General features: G+C 42.2%; 1 protein-coding gene across 2 annotated transcripts in view; it reads right to left on the bottom strand.

Moving 5' to 3' along the window:
* Nucleotides 1–24,903, bottom strand: part of AGBL1 (AGBL carboxypeptidase 1) — a 284,698-nt gene that overhangs the window by 83,216 nt on the left and 176,579 nt on the right. The window contains exon 22 of one of the 2 annotated variants that reach the window (XM_057421936.1): nt 3,988–4,148. The exons of the other annotated variant lie outside the window; for it this stretch is intronic. Within the exon in view, the coding sequence (XP_057277919.1) occupies nt 3,988–4,148 (161 nt within the window). The remainder of the gene's footprint in view (nt 1–3,987; nt 4,149–24,903) is intronic. 2 annotated transcript variants of the gene reach the window in all.

Raw genomic sequence — 24,903 nt, 5'->3', positions numbered from 1 at the left:
GGGCAGAATAGAAAGCCCATAGGAGCACCTGACACATCGCTTTGTGTTTTGAAGGTGGCTGCAAAGCCCAGAAAACTCACCCCATATCTGGACTTTGACCTTGGCAGAATGATCCAGAAGACCAATTCTAGTCAACACTGGTGGAGAAAGGGCTGTTTGATGCAGAAAAACACCTAAATATCACTTATGAAAAGCAAAGCCACAAGCAACTAAGCCCCTAAGTAGTTTTTTTTGCAATGTGAGGGTGATAATGCCTGAATAAGTGAGCAGGAATATGAAGTGTCCCAGGAGAACAGGGTGCTAATGAACAGACTGACTAATAACCTGGATGAATTCAACCCCTCACCATTGCATGCTATAGCTCTAATTTATAAGTACATTGCATCTTGTACTTTCTCCACCTTTTGGCATGTTCATGAGACATCTGCCATATAGACATGTTGAAGACATGAAGACACAGAGCTGTGAGATCAACTATGTGATGTCCAAGGATTTACTGGTTTTAGGAGAAATACTCTACCATCCTATTATCCTCACTGATGGAAGCTCAGCCCCCCTTTACTTAGTCTCAGATTCAGCTACTTTGTTACACTGCCTCTGCTGCAAACTTATTCCAACAGTTACTCCACTCATGTTTGCAAATGATTTTGTTTACAGCTCACACTTTAGGGGAAAGGCAGACTGTAAACTGGGGACAGGAAGGAATTCTTGCCTGTGTAACCAAACTGTATTTAGTTAGGTCTGCAAAAAGATTTCCTCAAATCATTGGAGAGAGTACACTGAAGACAATGGACCTGATCTGGTGTGAGAAATCCTCCATTCACACAAGACACCTCCATTTGACCAGTCACTTCCCTGACAGTTATTACCTTGCTCTAATTTACTGACCACTGACTCTGACAGAGCTATATAAAGTGCACAGCAAATAGTTTATTCCAGGGAAGCAGGCAGAGTCCAGCCTGCTCCTTCATTCCATTACAGCAGTGGGGAAAGAATAAGGCTGCAAAATACCCAGAGCAGGGACAGCCTGAAGAGGAAAATTAAAAGACACATACAGTTATAAACCTTGACAGGTGAAAATGTTTGCTGTCGGAGAGAGATGCTGAGATGCCAAGTCAATGCCACACACACCAGACACAGGGGCAAAGAGAGACAAATGGAGGACATGAACTGCAGGGATTTCACAACAGAAGAGACCTCTGGCTCCACAGCTTTTGATCTGTGTACCTTTGCAATGAGACTTTTCATCTGGGAGTCAGCTATATCCAGTGCTGAATTAACTCTTTGTCCATGCCTTGATCTGTCACACGGAGTATGACAGAGGTGGGCACTCAGAAACACATATTTAGGAAACACATTAGATCCTTTCCCCAGAAAAGGTTAAATACAGTCAGAGCCATCGTTTTCCACTTAAATATCTATCTGGCATCTCATTTCCTGGGACCAGGACAGTGCAGACTTCTGGAACAAGGACAGCCTGCAAGGTGTTTAAAGCCACCATTGCTCGCTATGCAATCCATGTGAGAAAAAACTGCATAAGGTAAGAGCCCAGACTTTTCCTGTGTACACCTGAAGGATCCCCAGGTCTGACTCTGACTCGCAAAGGTACACAAAAATTGGGGTGTTTTCAATCGCATCTTCTCATCCTTTCAGAATCGGAGAGTATAGAAAGGATGCTGTGCATTTTTGTGGTAACCACTAAAGATGACAAAGGTAAACTACAAATATTTCACTCTCCTTAAACCCATGAAGATGGGTCTAGTCTAGGAAGCAGCAGAGTATAGTTTCCATTGATGGAGATACCCCTCAGCTTCCCCCAGAAAAATGTATTGATGCAGAAATAGCTGCCCTCCTGCCCAGCCTCAGTGTGCTCTGTATATTCTGCATTTTTCCACTGGTTCCGGTAGCACTTCTATTCCCACTAAAATCAAATCATACAATTCCCTTGGCGAGACTCACAGAAACCCAGGAGCAAAGTATTAATTTTCTGACTCAGAATCAACTTTCTGCACAATCATTTCCCATGAATTATTTATTTTAAAGAAAGAATATGCTATCAAATCCTTTGGTACCTCCATCTGCCTTCCTCTGACCTTCTGCAATGAGCTCCTTCAATATGACATATCTAGGTGGGATTAAACAATTCAGCTGTTTACCTGGTCTACAAATGAATGGTAACACATTGCACCTAAGCTACTCAAATTCCACAAACCTGCAATTATACCCAGTTGAATAAAAGTGAACAAGTAACTGTCACATTGCCTTTTAGCAGTGACATTGCATCCCTGGATGTCATGGAGATACTCACTAATGTTGGGTAGACTTGAAGGGGTACAAAGCTTTGTTTTCAGCTACTATGGACACATTGGGAACCATATGAGAGTCTTACAAATAAGGAAACTTTTTAGCATCTTAGAAATTATTTGTAATTAGCCAGCTTTTTATTTGGGTACTGATCAACACACAATATTGGGAAAATTGAATGAATTCCCATTAATATAAAACTAACTAAACAAAAAGTTACAGAAGACTATAAAGATAAGGGAAATGCTCACTGACTTACTGTGAGCAGATGGCTTTTTATCAGTGTCTGAGACTAGTCAGGGTTCAATGTTTTTCTTCCCTTAAGTTATTGTCATGCAAAGGCCCTTCTAGCCCCAGTTCAAAACTGAGAGTTTGATTTATAATCCCAAAACCATCCGCCTAGCCAGGCTCCAGTAATTCTCTCTAATGACATAGCAGTGATTTGTTGGATGGCTGTCCACAGCATGGATGGTGTTTAGCATTTGCCTTAATCACTTCATTTATACGTTCACATGTACAAGTGAGCACAGCTAATCCAAAGGAATGTCTCTGCATTTCAGCCCTCTCTTTTCATTGTTCCTCATAAACATTAAAAGCTGCAAACAAGCTTGTAAGAACAGTTTTTGGCATGAGGAACAGGTGGTGGTAATATCAGTTAAGTATTCCTGCAGGGGGAAGACTGGAAGTCTGCTATAAATTATGGGGGCATTTCTGCAAGTGGAAAACTTGCTTTTTATTGATGAAGCTGAGAGAACTCTGTGATGACAAAGCCATTGGGGAGCTTCAAATCATATCACATCACTAAGTTTTCTTTCTCCATTTGTCTTGGAAAAACATTATCACAAGCACATGTGCTCGCACATCACACTAAGTGATGGTGGCCTCGAAGGAATATATATATTTCTGCTTCACCACAGGTTCAAGCTCAAAACTCCTATATTCTGACACCTACCCAGGTCAGATTCCTCTTATAATTATAATGGTGCAACCTTGCTTAAATACATCCTTCCACTGAATATAGAAAACAAACAAATAATGTGTGGGATCATGATGACTCCTTATGCATCAAAAAGTCACAAATCTTTGCTCTCAGCACCTACAGGACTATTACATGAGGAGAAGAGGAATTTATGGGAGCATCCTTGCAGAATCCATCCTACAGTTTCTAAATCACTCTATCAAAGTCCTTTTCTAATCTGGAATATTTGTTCCCTACCTTGCAGCTCCTTAGAGCTTCCCTGTAAGAAATCCTCTCCATGGAGGATCTGAGGTGGACAGAACACCACCTGACACTCCAGTAAGCAGAAAAATGTTTCCTGCTGAGGCATTTTCCCGAGGCAGTACTATCTGCCTATGCTCTGGTAATCAGTTTTGATGGGGAAATTGAAATTCACTGGAAAATAGAAATCAGATTCTTTTTTTTTCACCTGTTTAACCACATGGATGGCTGCAGGGCATGGAACCAGTATTTTAGTAGCTTCTTTGGGAGTCAATTTTATCTTCATTTCCTATTGCTCTCAATCACTCCAGTTCCCAAGATGCAAATCTCAGCCATGCTTAGTCCATTTGTGCAGATTTAAACCCAAAACATATCCCCACCAACTTGATTCCAATTAAACCCAAAACATACCCCCACCAACTTGATTCCCACAGGAGAGCCCTCTGAATACTATTATCACTGACCTTTGTGCCCTGTCTGTTATCTCCTCGTCCAGATCTAGCAGGAGTGCTGCCTGAGTCATTACCTTCTTGCTGCAGGGCAGGGATTTGAGGTGCAGAATGAGCAAACCAAGGCAAAACTTGCTTCCCATCTCCTCCAGCTCTTGAGTTCCCAGCTGCAGGCCCTGATGAGGACAGGGAGAAAGTTTCGGTGCTGAGCGTACATTTCACAAGTACCTGGAAAGGGTCAGACTTGTTTTGCAGAAGCTCCTGCTTCCATTCTGAATTAGGGGTTTGTTCACATCTGCCACATGTGGAAATTTCCCCTCCAGATTCATTTGCAAATTAACTGACAGCACTTGGTCTACAGAAGCCATTGTAAAATAGCCTCTTCTTTACAAACCAGGAAACAGAGGCAAATAGTTTAAATAGTTTAACTGCCTCCACTACATCTGCAGAAGTACTCTTGTAAGAATTAGGCCCCAGGAGGATCTGGCTGTAAATCCACTTTTATAAATCATTAAGACTCATTTTTTCTTTCTCTCTATGGACAAGTTATCTCCCTGAGCAATGGGGAAAAATGCAGGTCCCATAACTGTAAACACTGGGCAGTGGCAAAGATAAAAAGGGAAATAGGGAGGGGGGAGAAAGACGGAAGAGATCCTTAACAAGTTATGAATTGTTTTTTAAGGAAATCAATTGCAAAGTAATTGCAAAATAACACACACCTCTAAAGAATTTCTATTAAACGCTGATGTCTCTCTAGCAGAGACAAGCAAAGACAGAGAAGCACAAACAGGGTTTGGATTATCAACATCATCTTTCAAGGGAAGAGTCCTCCAAGCTGTGGATCCTCACTCGGATGGACCCTGATTATGAATAGTTTGTGTTTAGGGTTTTTTTTTACTAATTAAAAAATAAAATAAAGATGTAGCAAAGAAGGAACACACCAAGGGCCTGCATAGCAGGAGGTCAATGTAATCGATAGCAGTTTCATGCAAGCAGTGATAGGGCAGGAGAAAAATGAAGCTCACATACACTAAAAAGAAACTAAGAAACTGAAAAAAATCCCTCATTTTTAGTATTAAGTGACCACATCGTATGTCTTTAGTGCTAACACATCAGAGGTTGAATCAACTGCTGCCTCTGCCAATATCAGCCCTATGTGCTTTTGCAGCATGAAACATCTCTGCAGTCAACCTTCTGATGAGAGCTCCAGCTCCATTTCCAGCACTGTTTCCCCAGGTAAGGAGTCCCAGCTCACAGTCCTGGAACTTGCACAGCGTGAGTTCCACGCCAGCACGGCCTGCACTCGACTCTACTAGGTATTTGATAGTGGGTATCTTACAGGTAATGAAGCTGTGCATGTCTGTAATCGATGACAGGAGGCTGAGCTCTGATCTCACAGTGAAATTATAATTATAAAGCTGTTGCATTTATAAAGTGCTTTGGGATCCTTGAGTCTGAGCAGCTCTCTCATCCTGAAATGTTATTTCTAAGCCAAAACCACGCAAGTGGATGGAAGAAGGAAGAGATTTCTCACATACACTTCTGCAGCTCTCTTATAAAGCATTTTTAGTGATTTTTTCCTAGAGGACAAACTACCACTTCATCTCTAGTGGATCCGGCAAGTGCAAATATCATCTGGCATTACAAATACCCTATCTGATAGCTAATATATTTTCCTATAGTAAAGATATTGCAATCTTGTTTCCTCTCTGAGACCCTGTGAGCAAAGCATGAATCTGTAATTATGATGATGAACATGAACAGCACAAAACAATACAGAGTGCAAACATAACCTGAGTGGTCAGACAACTGGGTAAGCACAAGACCTGCCTCAAAGAGCACACAGACAGGCTGAAAATACATAAAATCACTGCTAGGGAGGGTCTAAGGTCTCTGGAGAACTGATTGCTGCTCTCAGAACAGACTCTTAAGTATTTTTATTGCAAATCTCTGGCACTATTTCTTCTCTCCGTACTATTCACCTCCACTGCAAACTTTGCCAAACAAAATCCTGGTACAATAAAATATAGCAATAATTAATAATAGTAAGAAAACAGGGAGAGGCTTATGGGAACTAAGGGTCATTAATGCAAAATGATGAGAGTGCTTAACAGCTCTGCATAGCTTCCTAAATGTTTTATTATTTTACTTCAAAAGAGTCAAGGTATTTTAGTGTGGCAGTTACAATCGGCAGGCAGAAGTGGTGACATTTCTGAGCAAAAATATGTCATTTCAACAGCAAAAGAATTCTTTTCTCAGGGGCAAAGAATACAAAGAGCGTCTCGTGGCTTTCCCTGGGGTGCACCTCAGGGTCTGGCTTCCAAGATCATGACAACATCCTAAATACCTATCAATCCAGGAGATGCGAATAGTGATTGTGCAAAAACTCAGCCTGTGGCTTTATGATTCCCTGGAGCTTTATTCAAGATATGAAGAGGCCTTAAGAAACTATGAGCAGAGAAATAATAATAATAAAACCATAATATACCTCAGAAGCCTCAGTCAGTAATTGCTCATGTATTGAAGTTAGCTGCTGTACGACAAACCCATATTGCTTTGATACCAGACAGCTCGGGACTAGCAGCTGGAAACCTCAGCTAGAGAATTCCTTGTTAACATACTTTATTCACTTCAAACACAGACTTCTTTTTTAACTCTCATAATTCTCTCTCTCTCCTTCCTCCCTCCTCAGCTTTTAGCAGAGTGGAGCTGGAGGTGCATAGCATGACTACCACTAAACTGAAGCTGTTGACAGGTCTGACATAGCAAACTAATGCTACTGATGGCATCTACCAGTGATGCAGGAGTTGGTGTAGTGGTTAGCAGTCTATCCCACTTGCATTGCTGAAAGGGATGCCTGGTCTTCAGGCATTTCCCTTGTAGCTGTGCAGCACAAACAGCTGTAAAAGATTTGAGAGTGTATTTACAACTCAGAGTTGTGGAAATACACCACAAGAAATGCAAGAAAGAAGAATCAAACAGTACAAGTGGTGCACCGTGGTTTGGTTAAGAAGCTGGTAGGAAGCATACCTCCATGGCAGTGAAACTGTCATGTTTTGACATGCAGTGATGGTATGTGGTCCATCTGCTACAGCTGTACAGGAGGAAGCTGCTCTGCCTGACAGCATCTCCCCTGCAGTGTTCTGCCAGCCTGGATTCTCAGCGATCCCATCTTTTTCTCCAGCACAATGCTTTTCAGCTCTGTCCTCCTTCAGACATCTCTATGTGAGCAGTGGAGCATGGTGCATATCTTCCAAGCCGGCAGAATCTAAACAAGTTCTGAAGTAGGAAACAGCATCTCTGCACCAGAAAGCTGCAGACAAGCTCATCAGTCGTAATTAGTCCACCCTCAGAAACATGTTAACAAAACTACCCTACTTTGATGATCAGTTCACATGTCCACACAGTTTCTGCTCTCTGTAACATGAAAGCACCAGTCTGGACCAGCATCAGCTTGATGCATCTTGCTCCACTGCACAATACAAATTAGTCCCGTGGGCTCTGTCACGCAGTCTTTTGCAAGCATCATGTTAAGGGATAACAGGTCAATTGTTTCCTGGCTATTACAGAGAATAATGGAGCTAAACAACTTTTCCTAATCCCTTTTCACATTTGCATACTGCAACAGGCAGCATGGGAGGACATAACGCCTAGTAATAGTCCAAGTTTTGGATATATTTATTTTCATAGGAAGAAACAAATTCCAGAGGCAGAGAACACAGCCAATCAGATGTATGAAACAGACACTTAGTCTATTAACACTTGGTCTCATTAAACTAATTTCTTGCCTTCTCTGCTAAAACTGATGCTAGCATAACTGCTGGGACAGCAGGATACTCACCTGCATCTCTTAATTGGCACTCTCACTGTAACAGGAAACTGGAAAGCAGGAAAAAGAGCTATTTCTTGACTTATCATCTGGCCACCATGTTGTCAAAACAAATTTTCCTAAACAAAATTGATCAAATCATACTGGAAACACAGTTCATTAACACTCAGCACTGATGCACCAAATAAATATCTGCAACTAAATGTTTCCAATATCTCTCGACTTGCCCTCAGAATACTTCACAGGCTAAATGACAATACAGTGAAAAAACTTTGTTATTCATTAACTCATATGCTTTAAATACTCCTGCAGCCAAAGGCAGCAATAGGTTCATAACACAGATATTATTGAAGGAGGTGGAAAGACTCCAAAAGTTAAATTAGAAATTTCTCCACAAGGGTAACTAGAGCTACAACAAAATTATAGTTGGGAGATGCTAATAAACACGAGCAGACAGAAGATTTCAGAAGGATCAATTGTTTCCTAGGAGGGATCTTTGGCAATGCAGCACAGCCACTTCAGCAACCTCTCCCACTTTTGGTCGCTGTTCAGTCCCTGGGGCAACAGCTTTTCCCTGCAACCTTACTTCCAGTCAATACCTATACATACACACTTACAGAATATTCCCTGCATCTCAGTAGCTTTACACATGCACAATGGTTATGCCCTAAGGCTGGGTATAAATAAATCGACAGTCTGGTTTCTCACTAATTCCATCAGTGAGCTCTCCCTCAGAATACTAATAGAAACTATTTGGAGACTCTAGAGGACAAGCCAGAGAACTGAATGAAACATTTGGTGCTTGTTGTCTGCAGCCTTAATTTTAGCTTGGGCCAACCCTGAAGGTTCCTAGCCTTTCAACCTGTGCCTGAAAGTATTCAGACACATGCTGGGGAGCCAGCTATTTAGACAGCTAGGACAGGAGGGAATAAGCCAGGTTTTCCCATGCTCCAGAGATCCCTCTGGATCAGGTATGGCAGGCAAAACAGATAAGGTGGAGGGGATGGGAATCTGGGCTAAAGGATTTCAAGAGGATTAAGTAAGGAGAAAAGGCTGAAGGTTCATGGAAAAAAAACAGGCTAGCAGGAATTTTTAGAAAGAAAGATGAGAGGGATGGGAGTTAAGAGACAGAAGATAAAAGGAAGGGAAAGATAAAAGGATAAGGAAGAAGGAGGGGGTGTTGAGGTCAATGGATGCTGATATAGAGGAATGATAAGAAGAAGGAAGCTAATGGAAACCTCTACCCACTTCTCACCCTTGGAGAGGTGAGCCCTGCTCTGAATGTCTGTTCCCATTTCAGCTGGTGCTTTGGCCACATGGTGAGGAAGCAAGGCCTAGCTTGCTTTGACTCCCCTTACAAAACTTCTGCTGAACTCAGCTGGTATTTTGGCTGAGCAAAGCTCTTGTGTATAGAATCAAAGAAGTAGTTATTGTTTTAATCACTCAAATGGACTCTTTCCCTGGTTAAAGATATACATCTTTATACAGGCAACTCCGTTCACAAGATGAGTGAGAAGATAATGTACCTTCTCCCTCTGATCTGCTGGAGAAAGGGTCCTGGACAACCTGCTGATAGGAGAACTGGCGATTTAGCAAACAAAAACTTGTGGCCAGCAAAACAATTATTTAGATGATGAATTATTCTCCAGGTCTATTGTGGGGAAGGGTTTCCTCCTTCCCACTGTGCTGACTAGCTATTAGCCTGACATCCCGATCTCCACGTTTCCCTCACAGTATTCCCACAGATGTCTCCCTGTCCTTTCCCAATGCAGGCATCTGCATTGTTTCACAGTGACAAGAGTGTGCCAGGTTCTGATCTAAGGACTGCAAACAGTTCTGGGGAGGAGAAGTTTGCCTGCACCACCTGAGGAAGAAGAGTCTTTTGGATGTGACAGTCCAGAGGGCAAGCTTTTGATAGCAGAGCTAACAAAAACCATGGGCAATGCTTTTTTGTTATTATTATTTATTTAAGATGAACAAAGAAACAAAAAAACCCAAAACCCAACATACGAATTCCTAAAGGAAAGCAAATGCTGCTCCAGGATACTTAAGCCTCCTACTTGGCAGATAGGGAACAGAACTAGGGAACTGTTCAAAGTCATGCAGTGATTCTGGGGCAGTATGAGGGAATAGTGACAATTACATTGGTGACAACCCAGTGCTTTATTCAAGAAAGCACCTTTCTTTCCCATGCTCCAAGTATTTATAACAGGTAAACTGGTATCACCCCATCTGATGCCTTGAAAATTCATCAGGAGTCTACCTGTTACTTTCTCTCACAGACAGACTTTTTCCTGCTACCTGAACACTGTGGAATCTGGAGCAAGTCATAGACAGGTTATAGCCTGGAGGTATCTGGAGATTAAGTGTGAGGTGGGCCTCTAAGTATGTCTCAGAATCTGTGTCAAATGAATTAGCTGTTAAAAGCAGTCTGGGAAAGCAAGAAGCTGAAATTTTGCAAGTCCTAAATTGGCAGCCTAATCCCTGGATCATTTTTCCTCTGTCTACTTCCACTTAAAATTTTGCCTGCATAAATAACTTCAGTGAACACAAAAGTGAACAGAAAACTCTTGGTCCATCCAAGCCTTATTTGCAGCTATGAATTTACCCAGTTTAGATTCTAGTCTGCTCTCATGAGACCTCACTTGGAGTATTGTGTACAGTTCTGGTGTCTTCAACATAAAAAGGACATGGAACTGTTGGAAGAAATCCGGAAGAGGACCACGAGGATGATCAGGGGACTGGAGCACCTCCCATATGAAGACAGGCTGAGAAAGTTGGGGCTGTTCAGCCTGGAGAAGAGAAGGCTGCGTGGAGACCTCATAGCAGCCTTCCAGTATCTGAAGGGGCCTATAGGGATGCTGGGGAGGGACTCTTCATTAGGGACTGTAGTGACAGGACAAGGGGTAACGGGTTAAAACTTAAACAGGGGAAGTTTAGATTGGATATAAGGAGGAAATTCTTTACTGTAAGGGTGGTGAGGCACTGGAATGGGTTGCCCAGGGAGGTTGTGAAAGCTCCATCCCTGGCGATGTTCAAGGCCAGGTTGGACAGAGCCTTGGGTGACACGGTTTAGTGTGAGGTGTCCCTGTCCATGACCAGGGGGGTTGGAACTGGATGATTTTAAGGTCCTTTCCAACCCTAACTCTTCTATAATTCTATGATTCTGTATTTTATCATGGGTGTAAAATCATTTCTAATCCTGACTGATGATCACTATATGCCTTGGAACAAAAGGATTTGTGCTACTTACAACTTTATTCTGGCTAATGTAAATGCCAATGCTGTTCACAAAACGTCTAACCTGCTTTAAACCTTTTTAATAAGGTATTTGTCTTCATAATACCACCCACTAAGGGGATCTCCAGGTTAATTATGTGTCACATAAAGAATCAATTGTTGCATCTTAATTTCACGAAATGGCCACATAGTCTTGTATTACATTACACAACATCTTGTTATTTTTGTGTGTGGCTTTAAAGTATTTAAATTAACAATACTGGGAACTTCCAGAGTAGTTTGTATGTTAAAATTCACTGTGCTATAGACTGCAATGAAGGAAACCTTACAGCCTGTCCCTCTCACCCCAATAAAATACATGCTATTCTTCCTATTAGAGAGGCGATGAAAGTATGTATTGACCAAAATAACACAGCAAGGCTAGTGTGCTTTTATTCCCCATTCAAAATGAGAGCCCAGGGATCACTTTTGCACCAACACAGGGACTGAACTACCAGAGTAGATTTTAGTGAGAAGCTAACATCGCATGACCCAGATATTGCCCTTGTTGCCCCAGCCTGTCCCACATCACCTCCATCATTCTGCTCCCACATCAGCACATCATGAGGACAAGCAGGCCAGTAAAACTGACAGCAATGTTATGTGGAAGAGAATCCAACAGGGTGGTGAGCCCTGCTTCCTGCTATGCTGCTGCCAAACATCTACTCCCTGCAAAGCCTCTCCCAGTACAGCGCTCAGTTTTACTTCTGCACCCTGCTGCACTCTGCACTGCCATGCTTTATTCCTTCCCTTTGTAACTCAGGAGCTCTAGCATCCCTAATGCCTTCCCTGTATTGAAGCTGCCTTTCAGGCCACTAAACACTTTCATCTGCTCCATCAAGCCCCTCTTTGTCTCTTACAAAAGAAATGATCCATAACAAACACAGTACACCACAGGAGGTATTAACATTCACATCTACAGGGGTATTATAGCATCTTCCAAGTCTACCTTGTTCTTCACACATGCAAGCAGCTTATTCACTTCTTTCTTTATTGCTGCTGCTGCACAAGGCACAGACATCTTTATCAAGTTGTCTTTATAATAGCTACTTATGCTTTCCTCAATGGTTAGAGCTAATTCAGAGCCCTACCATGTGTCTGAATGCTTTAAACTATTCCTTCAAACATGCTTTACCCTGCCACAGCCCATGTTTCATCTTCCATTCTAGTACCCAAAATCTTTCAGCCCTCCTTCTCACTGTATAATTTGTTTCAGCTGCAAACAGTAAATATTATTATCTTACTGTTCTCCATGCCTTCCAGTCATTAAAACTATAAATATTGACCAGCACTAATCCACCAAGTGGTAGCTCAAGTCACTTTACCATCAATTTCTTTCCATCCCAGGGATGCCTTATGTATTCTACCTACTTTCTCCAGCCTTTTAACTAGGATTAGGACTATACAAACAGTCCTTTTGTGCCTCACTCCAGAACTCTCAACATCTCTTGATGCCTTTTTTTCGCAGAAGGCTATCTTTTTGTCAGTTCTGATTCATCTGGGATGCCCAGCAACCCAACCTGCATGAAAATTACTCGGTTCACCCTTGAAAGCCATGGGTAAAACTTTACATGCCATTTCATCTTACTCCTCTAACCCATGTACCTCTTTCAAAAATAATCCACCTTATTATCAATCAATTATTAATACTCTCTGTCACTGGGTTTCCTTATCCCTGCGTTACCCCAGTGCCTGTGGCTCTGGTTTTGGTGGTTCACTCATGCCATGGAGTTTTTAAACAGAAGGAATCATAAGTAGCACCTCGTTAAACATGTTTAGAGAGTTATCTATCGAGTCTGCTGGCCATTTATAATGATTCCTTTTCAGTAGTTCAAAGCTTTTGCTTGTGAAGTTCTTTACAACTCTGACAGGAAGAAAACCTGGGCTTCATCTGATTCGGTGAGTTGTAAGCTTAGTTAAATATAAAATAACACAGCAGACAACTTGCAAGCATTGTCTTTGTGTGTAAACCATCCAGCGTGGTCCCACAGCATCCTGCTCTGTTCCCATCCTGGCTGCCTACCAGCTCTGCCAACATACTCTCATATTCGTAGCTCCAAGGCAGCACAAATAGCTCCAGAATTCATCCAAATCTCAGCCTATACAATCTCTGCTATTCCAGTCCTGAGGGTCCCATATTTTTTCCCAGAACCTTTTGATCTGCCTTGAAGCATACTACTTTCTTCCAGATTTAAGTCTGCTCTCCAAACTTATTCCCTTTGCCAATTGCCTCAGAGCAGAGCTTCCACCTGGACGTGGTTTTCTTGCCCGGACCACATCACATGCCAGCTTCCATTGTGGAATAACTACATGCACATACTCAGAAGGGATTATCCTGAGACCCTCTGTGTTGGTCTCCTTAAAAACTTACTTCAAATAGGTCCTCACACCGACATCCACAGGTGAGTGGCAAGGCCACAGAACCATCTATAGCTCTGCACCTTCCTTTCCCACTTCAATTTGCATTACCCTAAATGTATGTCCATCCCCTTATGCTGATACAAATCAAGAGCTATCTGCAACCTTTTTCCTAAATTATAAATGGCTCCCCCCAGGCTAATTTCTTTCTTTCGTATCACAAATTCTCTTTGGTCATCTTCAGCAAACACCATCAAAGCTGGCTTCTCCACCTGCCACTCCATGCAACCTCAGGATCAGTGACAGCAAGCAACTATGATTCCACAATTTCTTGTATTAGCACTTGTAAAACAACAAAGAAGTCATTGATTTTCCAAGCCAAAAGCACATAGGAAAGCACAGAAAGCACCTATGCCCATTCATATCAGGGAGGACAGAGACATTTCATAGGAGAGGGCTTCCACCAGCCTGATAACTGCTCCCTTTGAAGCTGAAGGATGGGAGTACAAGCAGGAGCTTGTTGGCTGTTTTCTTACAAGTGTCGGTATAATCATTCTGCCACAGGACCCTTCTTGCAGCTTGTGTCATCTGACAGAAAAACGGACAACAACACTGAAAATGTGATTGTTTCTTTTTTCTCCTTCTTTTCAATACCCTGTACTAGCCACGTAGAGAACGGCTGATAACACCAAGGGTAATTCAGGCAAAGGTGCTCCAGGACCCTCTTTGTTGCCTGCTCTGATTTAAAACAGGTTCAGGTAACGAATGTAAGGAGTTAAAGGGTACATGAGAAAGCTGGGTCAAAAAGAGACAGCCCAAGAGCAAGTCACTGATCATGTTCTTACAAGGCTGGGTTAGGAAGAACATCCTACAATGAGTCCTGGGGATGCTGTCTCCACAATCAGAAATCAAACATCAGGAAAGTTCTCTCAGGTGAAGCAGCTTCCACCAACTGCTAAGCAGGGCTTACAGGTCCACAGAGTCAACAGGCTCATTTTATCACCAGCCTACACCGCTGGTACAAAGTAAACTGACAGCCACTAAGAAGGCTGATGGATATTTGTACCTTAAATTTGGCTGGGAAAAAACATTAAAAGGGCAACAAAACCAGATCAAAACAGAAGCTTCTACTTCATTACAGGAGAGGTGAACCTGTGGTGCTTGTCCATGAGGAATTGACCAGCAACATGCAAATGATTTTAGATATTTGGGTTTATTTACCAAGGAGGAGAATCAGAGCTGGCAGTTGGATACAGACTTTTGCCAACCACCTATAAGCCTTTCCCCTATGTAATCCCACCAGCACAGGCTCAGTTTAACATCTCCACTTACTGTGCTTTTGGAGAGAAAGAGAAAAAGAAATCAGCTCTTTGAAGTCTGTAACTAACAGACTGAAGAAAGGAAGACAAGATCAGAGAGACAGAGCTGGGGTGAGGGAGAGGCAGCTCTTTCTAGCAAGTGGGATAACTGACGTGACTCACACAAAAGCAGCTTACACTTCCTCTTGTTCTGCTGTGGATATTTCCATGTTGGCTTTTTCAGAGCTGGAGACCAACAGGAAGCAAATGCATAGCAGCTGATAAATGCTTCACCTCCTACAGCATTAGGTGAGAAGCATAAAGGCCTTGTAAAACTAAACTACAAGTCTACAAGTCTTTGAAAACCTACTGACTGCTCACAGCAAAGCAGCAAACCTTTATCAGCAGAGAAGATGCTGACTCCAGATTAGAGGCTTTCAGGTTTTCTCATCTTGCAGCTGTATCACCTGGGAAAATTTGCATAAGAACAAGGTGCCTTTTTCTTCAACTTTCTCTCACGATTTCTACCGAAAATGATAATCCTCTGTTTGTGACACTGCAATCATTTCTACTACAATCAAGTGTTTTGTCCAAAAGGAGGATTACTGCTTCAGTTTGGGAAAGTATGCAAAATTTCAGAGGAACAAAGCAGCCAGTTTCCAAGCAAATGACCTTGATAATTTAGAACAAAAGAAAACAAAGATATGAAAACAACACTATGTATGATCGGATCTACCACTTCCCAAGAGGCATCTGGTGTCCTTTAAGTTCATAAAACCTGATACTTCCTATAGGTGTTTGTGCAGTGGAAATGGAAAAAGTGGCAAAAGGCTTTTCTTTTGTTGTGCCATTCTCATTTCTTCTTTGACAAGCTAGCAATGTTTTAAAACTAAATATCAGACACATGCACATAGGAAACCCACTGCAGGGCACAACTTCATCCCCTTAGCAGTGCCCCGTGAGGAGGAGCATCACTGCTCATGGTGCTGAGTGTCAAACAAGTGGCTTAACACTGTGCCTCTGGCAGCTGCTCTGAAATCCAAAGAACAAACAGTTAAAAAAGCCTTTGTTTTCCTGCCTCTTTTTTTTTTGTAAAAACATAATTTAGCATGACTCTCCACAGAACAATTTGCATGAGATTACCCACAGTGCACTGCATTATGATAATACACTTCAACCTCTGATGCATGTTAGACTGACAGTTAAAAATCTGTCAAACGAGGAAGAAACGATACGGGAACATGATGATGTAAGACAGGACTGTAAACATTCTGCACTTGTGCAATCTGCCAGAATTCCATCTAAAATTGGCCTGAGAGAGAGAACAAGAGTACTGTGCACTCGGAACAGCTTTAGGGAATGTTCCCAACTCAAGCAGAAAACAATACCTGACTAAGACACGGATGTAATCACCGAGGAATGGAAAGCACAACAAACCAGAACTAAGAGCTGAGGAGGAGGCAAGGAGAGATTTTCTTCATTTCTTTGATTTCCCACCGGGCAGCAACCTGGAGGGAATATTCCCTCTTGCTCATCCAAGGATGGTTCGATTCACTGCGCTTCACAACGCACATTCGCTCACGCCGCCTCCTGCTCCTCTCCAAGCTCTGTTGCATCTTCTGATGCTGATAGAAATCCTTAATAGATCCTAGACAGTCTCTGTGTTCCAAAGTGGCTGTCCTGAAACACTGAGCCCCAGGGCTGTACCAGTCACTGAATCCAAACTGCCGGTACTTCATTCCTGCAGTCACGGATGGGTACTCAGCCCTTCAGCAGACTTCACCAAGGGAACATAGGCAACTCAGCGCTTTCTAGCATTGGTCTCCCATAGGAAAGAGCCACAGGAAAACCGTATCAAATGTTAAGTCTCCCCTTCAAGTCAATTCCACACACTGTTTTCCTAGTAATTCAAGTAATAGACATCTCTCCTCAAATCCCTAATCAAGGGATAAGCTTATTTTGGTATCCAGAGAAGAGTCATTTAACTGGCCAGGGAACTTTTCTGCAAGCCCTCAGACAAAGAAGGGCAACAGATACCAAGGAGGGACGAAAGCATAAGGCTGGTTGAGGGGAGGGGATACAATGAGAAGCAGTATTATCCACCAGGTCTTTTCATTAGTTCTCTCATAGCAAAGTCACAGAAAAATGAACAAAACAAGGGATGAGGCCAAATTATATTTGCTGAAGAGCAGCTATAGAGATTAGTGTATTAATTAATCAAGACAGCAATGTCAGCAAGGGCCTGACCTTTATTCCTGCCCTAGTAACAGCTTTGTCCCTGGTGACTTTTGGTTTGCATGCTACAGCCATTTAAATACATCCATCAATTAATTGCAGGATACCCTCTGGGAGACAGGAGAGCAGTACTGCAAGCTGCAAACAGGGATGCTGAATCAGAGGAGGAGCAACACAGCCAAAGTCACCTCGTCAAGGGCACTGGCAGAGCCAGGGAGACAGCCCACAATCCTCTTTACCTCTTGCACTTCACCTCTTACTGCTAGAAACAAAATTGTTTGAAGATACTAATCTGGAACTCTGCCATGCCTTCTTTTTTCTTCTTTAAAGAAAAGAAATCAGTAACTTACAAGAAATAAAGATTAAGTTTCAGAAAAATCTTACCCCAAAACCAAATAAAAGTCTGTTTTAAAAGTCCTTTTCTCAGGACTTAGCTGAGAAGCCTGGATTCCTTTACCTGATGTCTGGCATACAGCAGGTTCACTCACTGCTTCTCGAGTACCAGCCTGAGGACAGACAGGTCCAGCAAGCCTCTGAGCATCACTGTCACCCTAACAAAGAATTTCCAATCTCTGTAGGTGCAATTGGATGGCAGAACAGAAGGTGAATGAAGAGCTGCTGCTGTCCCTTCACAGCAGGGACAGAGAGAGAGGTGGAATCTGGACAGGCTCAGGAAGACAACTACAGACTTTCAGGCAACAGGAGCACTAAAAAGCCACAAGTTCAGGAGAGAATGGTGATGCTCAAGGATGGCAGTAGATGGACACAACATTGGAAGATACCTACCTCGATGAGAATAGTCCCAGATGAGCAACAGTGCAAAAGTTGCAGTTTGGACAAGAGAAATTGGTTCCTCAATCACTAGCTGAGCTGAATCTCCCAGTGCCTTCCACTTCTGCTCTACAGTCCTTCATTCACTCCTGATGTTGGGGAAATCTCAGACAAGAAAGAGGTTGATGGAGGCTGATTGGCATCTACTCGGCTTTCTCCCACTCTACTCAATATAGAGGTTACAACATCCTAAACTACAACTAGATTAAGACCAGTCACACTGCATTACATTACACTCACTTGTCTGACACTTTTCTGTCCATAAGTAGCTAACACATATCATCTCTCAACCATCAGACTTGAATCTGGACAAAAAGCTTTCCAGTCCAAATAAACCTTTTAAATGTAGGTGATAAATTAATTTTTGTTGAAGCCAACAGGGTTACCTCATGTTAAATCCAGCTATAAAAATAGATTCCTTTTCCTCCTCCCCAGCTATTGTTGGCAAACATTAGTTCTAGAGAGAGAAGCTATTTCTGGACTTTTATTGGCAAGCCTTATGTTCAGAGGCTAAAGGAGGAACTGGCCGACGGTGGAAAACACATTAGAAGTGACTTTAGAGAAATACCAGCTTCTGCCAAGCTCTTATGCACATTTTTCTCTAGGGGAGGGAAGACCCCCCAAAAAACCCAAAGTCTTTATTAACTGCTACCACTAGAGGACAATTCTGTGAGAATCAGTGAGAGAAAAAGGAACATAAGGAACGTTCTATGTCTCAGCCTGTCAATCAACTGCATGGTCACTGCCACTGATGCCCTCTTATCCTAATTTCATTTGATCTCTTCTGTCAGAGAAAAACCCCCCATTTCTTAGCACAAAATGACTGTTAAACATGATTGAGGTGGAGTTTCTAGCCAATTTTTGTACACTGTATTATCATATTGAGCTGATGTGCACTCAGACGTGCTCATACATCTGTGCATACACACACATACGATCACAGGACGCGTTTCTAAGACACAGGTACCATAACAAACAGCACCCATTTGTAAGCAAATAGTTAAAAATAATACGTTCATCAGGAAAACCAGTGCACATTTGCCCACTTGAAAGGTCTGAGAGAACATGTTTTGGGCTAGTTGCCGCATTCAATTGTAGCCTTCCACCAACATGCTTCCAAGTCTTCACTCACAAATACTCACTGCATATAAACACCCCACCAATACAGCTGGCTCACATAATACGTGATTCAGGAAAGTACAGGCAGGTACATAAATGGAAACACACAGAGATCCGTATCCATTTCTCTTGTAAATTGTGCACATGGTCTTCATTTATTAATATGATGCTAACAATTTCTAGTAATTAGTGTTATAATAGGAAAACACAAGAATACAGGTCTTGGTCCTTTATAAGTGAATTAATTACACCCAGGAATGCCTGTCACCCCCAACACATACAAAGGGATAGCACAGAAGTGTTTTTTATTTCCCAACCATTTACTTCAGTGCAAGCAGGATTTATTCAGCAATGAGGTAAGAAACAATGCAGTAAAAATGACTAAATGGAAACATAAAAATCAAGGTCTTTTACACAGAGCCAAGCTGAGCATTACTATTACCCAGCCTCTTCCAGACTCCTAATGAGAATCAGAAATGATTAGCAAATGATTTGGGAAAAATACATGCTGTTTTTTTTCCCTTTTTTTGTCTGTATGTGAACTTAGTACACTTGTCAGCAAGCAATGGATTATGAAGGCTATGGTCATGCATAAGCATAAACCTGTATTATGCCTTCTATAACTCAGTGCCACTAACCCTGCCTTTGTCATGCTCCTCCACCCTGCAATCCTTGCCATTCCAGTTTCAGATTGGAAAATGCAACAGACCCCATCTTCAGCAAGCTCAGATTCACCACTTGGGAATATTTCCCCCTGAAGCTCCTCCTTTGGAGCTACTCCAAAGCTCCTCAGTCTAGTGTCAGTCTCATACCAAAGAATGGAAATACAAATATTCAGCTACTGGAAACATTCAAATCTACGTGTGATTGAACATCTGCTCCCTTTTTGTTCTGTCCAACTCTGCAGCATCTCTTCTGCATCTAAACCCCACAAAGGATTGTGTGCAATCCGTAAAGACAAAGTCTTAATTCAGCACCTACAGGCTTTCTTACCAAGTCTCTCACAGGGGCAAAGCATTCATTCATAGGCAAACAGTAAACTCACAGAGGCAGGTTTCAGGAGTTCATGTGCCATGAAGGAAAAAGACATTAAGGTTTTGCTCTTTCTGTAATTTTTTACCCTTTCCTTTTAATTTCAAGCACATTTACATAAATGAGATGTATTTTGGGGTTATGCCAAGCCTCTGTAATATCGACACAGAAATATTATGGGTAAAACACTCCTGGTTGTCTTGGGAGCATTCTGGCTGTCTCAAAGAGAAGGCCTTGAATTACTGATTCTGCTTTTTGGAAGCTCTTTAAGGTTTAGCTTCTGGATGAAGAGTTATGAGATCTCACATTTAATTCAGTCTATCACAGCTGTACACTTAAATGAAATCAGTAGAACTGACTGGAAAGAGTAGGATACTTAATGAAGCACCTTGGGGGTTGAAATACTCAACGTATTATTGAATGTTCATGAAATAAGCCTCTTCAAAGCTACCCTCCCTTATTTTAACCAGTCAGGATCTCCAGCAATGCCAACCTGACCTTAAATGCCATCTGGACTGTACTTTTATATTCTGAGCAGGCCTAGAAAAGACACATGCTTCTCATTCTTGGAATGTATGAGCAGAATTTGATCTCTCTTCAGGCTGTCCCTCTTGAGAACATTTTCCCACAAATTCAGAACCTTATCCAAGCTTTTTCCCCCCCAGTGTCTCAAAAGATAATCCTGAAGAGACATAAAAAATACCAATAAGATTTCTCCTCCTTTCTAGCAATGAACTCAGGGAAGATACCATTGTTGCTACACTCATCAACAGCAGATTCTAAAACATTAGCTGAATACCCTGATATCAAGTGTCTGCCCTTGTAATTAGTATCAAAGGCATGAATAACAAGTCATCATTTACACATCTATGGGGTACTGAGTACCTCTGTATAAACAGGTTGGGGGAACTTAAATGGGATCTGACTACACATTTCCAGTTTTGGAGATGTCAACCTCCTCTGTCACAAAATCCATCCATGGCATTTGAATTCCCAAAATATTTATGCTGAGAAAGTAATTTCTAAAGGGCTGCAGAAGATGCAGCAGGAAGAGTTAAGGAAGATATGGTGCGTCCCCTTGAGCTTTTGATAAACAACAGATGAACAGTAAGGAGAAAACATTACAAGGGATAAGGCATTTCCCCTTTCTCTACAACACAGCAGGTAGCATCAGCTTAAAGCAGTACTGACAGGCATTGCCTGTGCTGTTTTGCTTTCCACCACCCTGGCACCCCTCATGTCAATAAGGTGTCATTGAACCGGATTACACAGTGTGAGGAGGCTGCTCTGCCCTTCTGGTGCAATCTCAGCTGGAAGAAGGGGTGGGACAGAAGCTCAGAAAGCATTCATCACCTCTGCTGTCCTGGGGGCTACCATACGCAAGCAGCACATATGTGCAAATGCATGTTGTGAGTGTGCTGTCCTTCAGCAGGCTTTGTTGAGACCCTATACAATGCACTCCACACCTTCACTCTAATTAGTTGCAAATGAAAAGTAACTGAAAGACAGATTTCCCCCCAGCTTTGCATTTACCAAAAGGTCACCTAGGAAGCATGATTTTTTGTTCCCTGTGAACAGAGGTATCAGAATGTAATGAAATCTCAGCTCCATCACTGCTGTGTGCATTTCCTTTTCAGTCTTGATTTCAGCTCCCTTTCCCCTTCACAGGCTACTAGACTCCCACATGTTCTATGCAAGAAAGATATATCAGGAAGGCTGAGGGTTATGCACCTCTGCCTTGTCCCCACCCTACCACCACCAGCAAGTGTCACGCAGCAGCAGAATGCCACACAGTCCATCACCACTTTAGCTGCACTTAGACCGGTAGAGACCCACAAGCAGCCCCCATGTGCTATTACACATATACACAACATACACTCATATATTTTAAGCAATGCCAATTATGTAAGTTTCATGTTTTGCCTATAAGCAGAGATGAATGCACACTCACACACATAACACTATTGTGCACATCTTCTTACAACATGCACGTGCATCCCCAGTGCACATAGAAGCTACAGCACCACACATTCACTTGAAAAACACCATGTACATCCTATCACTCACCAGTGCTAACACACCATTACAAACTTGCATGTAGTTATGGTACCCAAACACGCACCTTTCCTGACCCACACCTCTTGGAATGCAAGAAGTCTGGGAATCAATAACCACTTACAACCCTTCAATCCAACACTGTCAAGTTTGTTCTCCCCTGTTCACAGTGACAGACAAACAGACTAAAGATATGGGACATCAGTATGCAGAGGAGGAGAGGTGGGCACTGTGTCAGCATAAGAAACAGGCAGATGCTGCTGAATTCAGGAGAGGCTGTTCTTGCCTCCTGTAACCAACTGAGCAGCGCTGACACTGTCCCAAAAACCTTCTGCTTTATCCCCCAGGACATCAGTGCAACCAGACAGGATAGAACAATGCAATAACCATGGGCCAATTTCCTGAAATAATGCAATTGTACATAGGAGGATCCAGAAAGAACCCAATTCTTACCTGTTTTCGCAGCCTAAGAAATGATCTTGTCCACATAAAGATGTGCTATGTGATCAGTATTGCACCAAAACAACTTGAAAACATAACCTGCAGAGACAACCTGAAACTAAATACACTCCAGGCACAGCAGGCTGCCTTTAGAATTGTCAGGGTGCTTTGCTGACCTTTCAAAGTGAATAAGCTTGCAAATGCTCTGCAGCTGAGAGCGGTCAATACCTGTGCCAATAAATTTTAACCAAAAAGCTGTTGGTATTCCCTAAGTCTGCCATAAGCTCTAATCGTGTACCTCTGTCACAGCCTTACCTGTGCAACCAGCATCCAAACATCCCAGAGTTACTCCATCACAGCCCACAACATGGCCTTATTCTAACGATCCTGGGGTTCTCACTGTATCTATATTCAGAGATCTCAGTTCTGCATTACGAACAAATCCTATTATCCTAAACCTGAATCTCTCCTGGGCAGAGACAACCATTAATATAAATATAATTATGGTTGTTTAATAAAATGTACAATGTCTGCCAATCTATCTCGTTAAATTAACCACAGGAGCAAATCTTGCATTAGTCCTGACAAGGCCCATTTTCAAAGCTGACATTTAATACCAAGCCCCAGCAAAAATCAGACTTCAGGCTACACAAATGAAAGGATTCGGTATGAATCTGTGAGGACTTGAATGTGTAAAACCATAGAAGCGGTTTTGGTGGCTCTCATCAGGTCTATGTGACACATTTACCTAGAGCTGATCAATCAGGTAAGAAATTCAAGTCATTTCAGTGTACCTGCGGGTTAGGGGGGTTGTGGTTGACCCAGAAAAAGCTTCAATGCTTTGACCTTGGAAGCCCTTCCAATCACTAAAAATACTGGCTTGATCAGAAAAGTGACCTTTCTGGCACTCATTCTGAGCCAGCCTGAGCTCTGCTTTCAGATCCTATTTATTTCTTTCTCCCTCACTTGAAAAGACAAAAGGGCTGCTCTTAAAAGGTTGCAAAGTCTTTATGGGCCATCAGACTACGGGGAACACAGAGCCCATCACACACCACAGTCACAGCTTTAATCTTTGATGGAAAGCTTTCTTCTAGTAGCATAGGGTCCAGCATTGCCTTCAGGTGCCTCTTCACCTGGGTGCAAGACAGCTGAAGGCTGTAAGCAAGGATACCAAGTCACACAGTCTTGTTTGTGTTGCATTGTAGGGTTGTCTCCTTTCTTTCCCCATCACTGCCACCCAGTAAGGGGTATGTGCTCTCGGCCATTATGACATGGTTATATAGCCCTTCTCTTTAACTCAGCCAGCCACAGCCAAGCCTATTACTTCTCAAGGCTAGGAAGAAAAATATAAGGAAGGCAATAAAAATGGAATTGAAGGTGTAACATAATGGAAAAAGAGAGTGGCAAAGTAAATACCTTCAGAAGTGCTAGATTCCTCCACCACAGTTTTCACATAGAGATAGCATTTCAAACCAGTCTTCTCACTCAACCTTCAATTTGCTTGCAAGATAAAATCATTTTATAAACTACCAGCTTCCCCTCCAAGTCAGAACAAATCTCTGCACCTGCAATCTGCTGACCAACAGCTTCTAAAGGAATGACTACATAAAAGAGTACCTGCCACCAAAAATAAAACCCTGCCCTTCTGATCCCGTGACAAAAGCAAATCCATAAATTCATTTTAAACTGTATTTTATAGAATAAATAAGTCATCTCCAGCTGGAATAAGCCACTATAAAATGGACAATTTCTGGGCTGGTTTAGCCCCATTTGCACAGAGCTGCACTTCCTTCTCAAAATCATTTGCAGTACTTTCTCCTCAAACTCATTAAAAATCATCTTTCTCATTGCTGCTTTGTAACTGTCCCTGATTCAATCTTATTGTGGAGTTCAGTCAAAATTTCCAGCACCCTCAAAGGGGAATATTTTCCCAAAGGAAAATTTCTGCTTTATTCCAAAAGTTAAGAAGAGGTGGGGCACAGTAAGACAATAAGTTAGAAATATTTTGAGAAAGCTGTGGGTTTATCTAAGCTAAAACTCCTTTGTGAGAGTGTAATGGGTTAGAGGTGACTTGTCTTAGGGATGAGCTGCTCAGCTCACAGGTGGCATTTTTGATCAGACCCCCCTAGAAAGATACCCTTCCCAGTTGAGCTCCCCTCCTCTCTATGAACAATGAAATGCTAACTGGAGCAGTGGATTGTATTAAAAAGTAAATATTAATTGGAGCAGTGGATTAGACTGCGTGTGTTCCATTGCAGGTGAATACTGCTGCTACTGAGTTATGGAATTAGTCTCTTTCTGGCTCAAGGTATGTCTCATTATTTACACAAAACATAACCCTTACATGAGCGGCAGAGTCAAGTTCAACAAAGAACCTTCTGGTGACCTAAGTCCTTGCTTTGAATCTGGCAGACTAGAATCACAGTTTTCTTCAGCCCAGAAGAGGGTAATGAT

This window comes from Pezoporus wallicus, unplaced genomic scaffold (assembly GCF_028554395.1).
Source record: "Pezoporus wallicus isolate ANWC-B61680 ecotype Strahan unplaced genomic scaffold, APGP_CSIRO_Pwel_v1 contig_3952, whole genome shotgun sequence".
Lineage (NCBI taxonomy): Eukaryota > Metazoa > Chordata > Aves > Psittaciformes > Psittacidae > Pezoporus > Pezoporus wallicus.
Note: the sequence above shows the minus strand (reverse complement) of the source record. Positions and strands in the feature narration are given on the sequence as shown.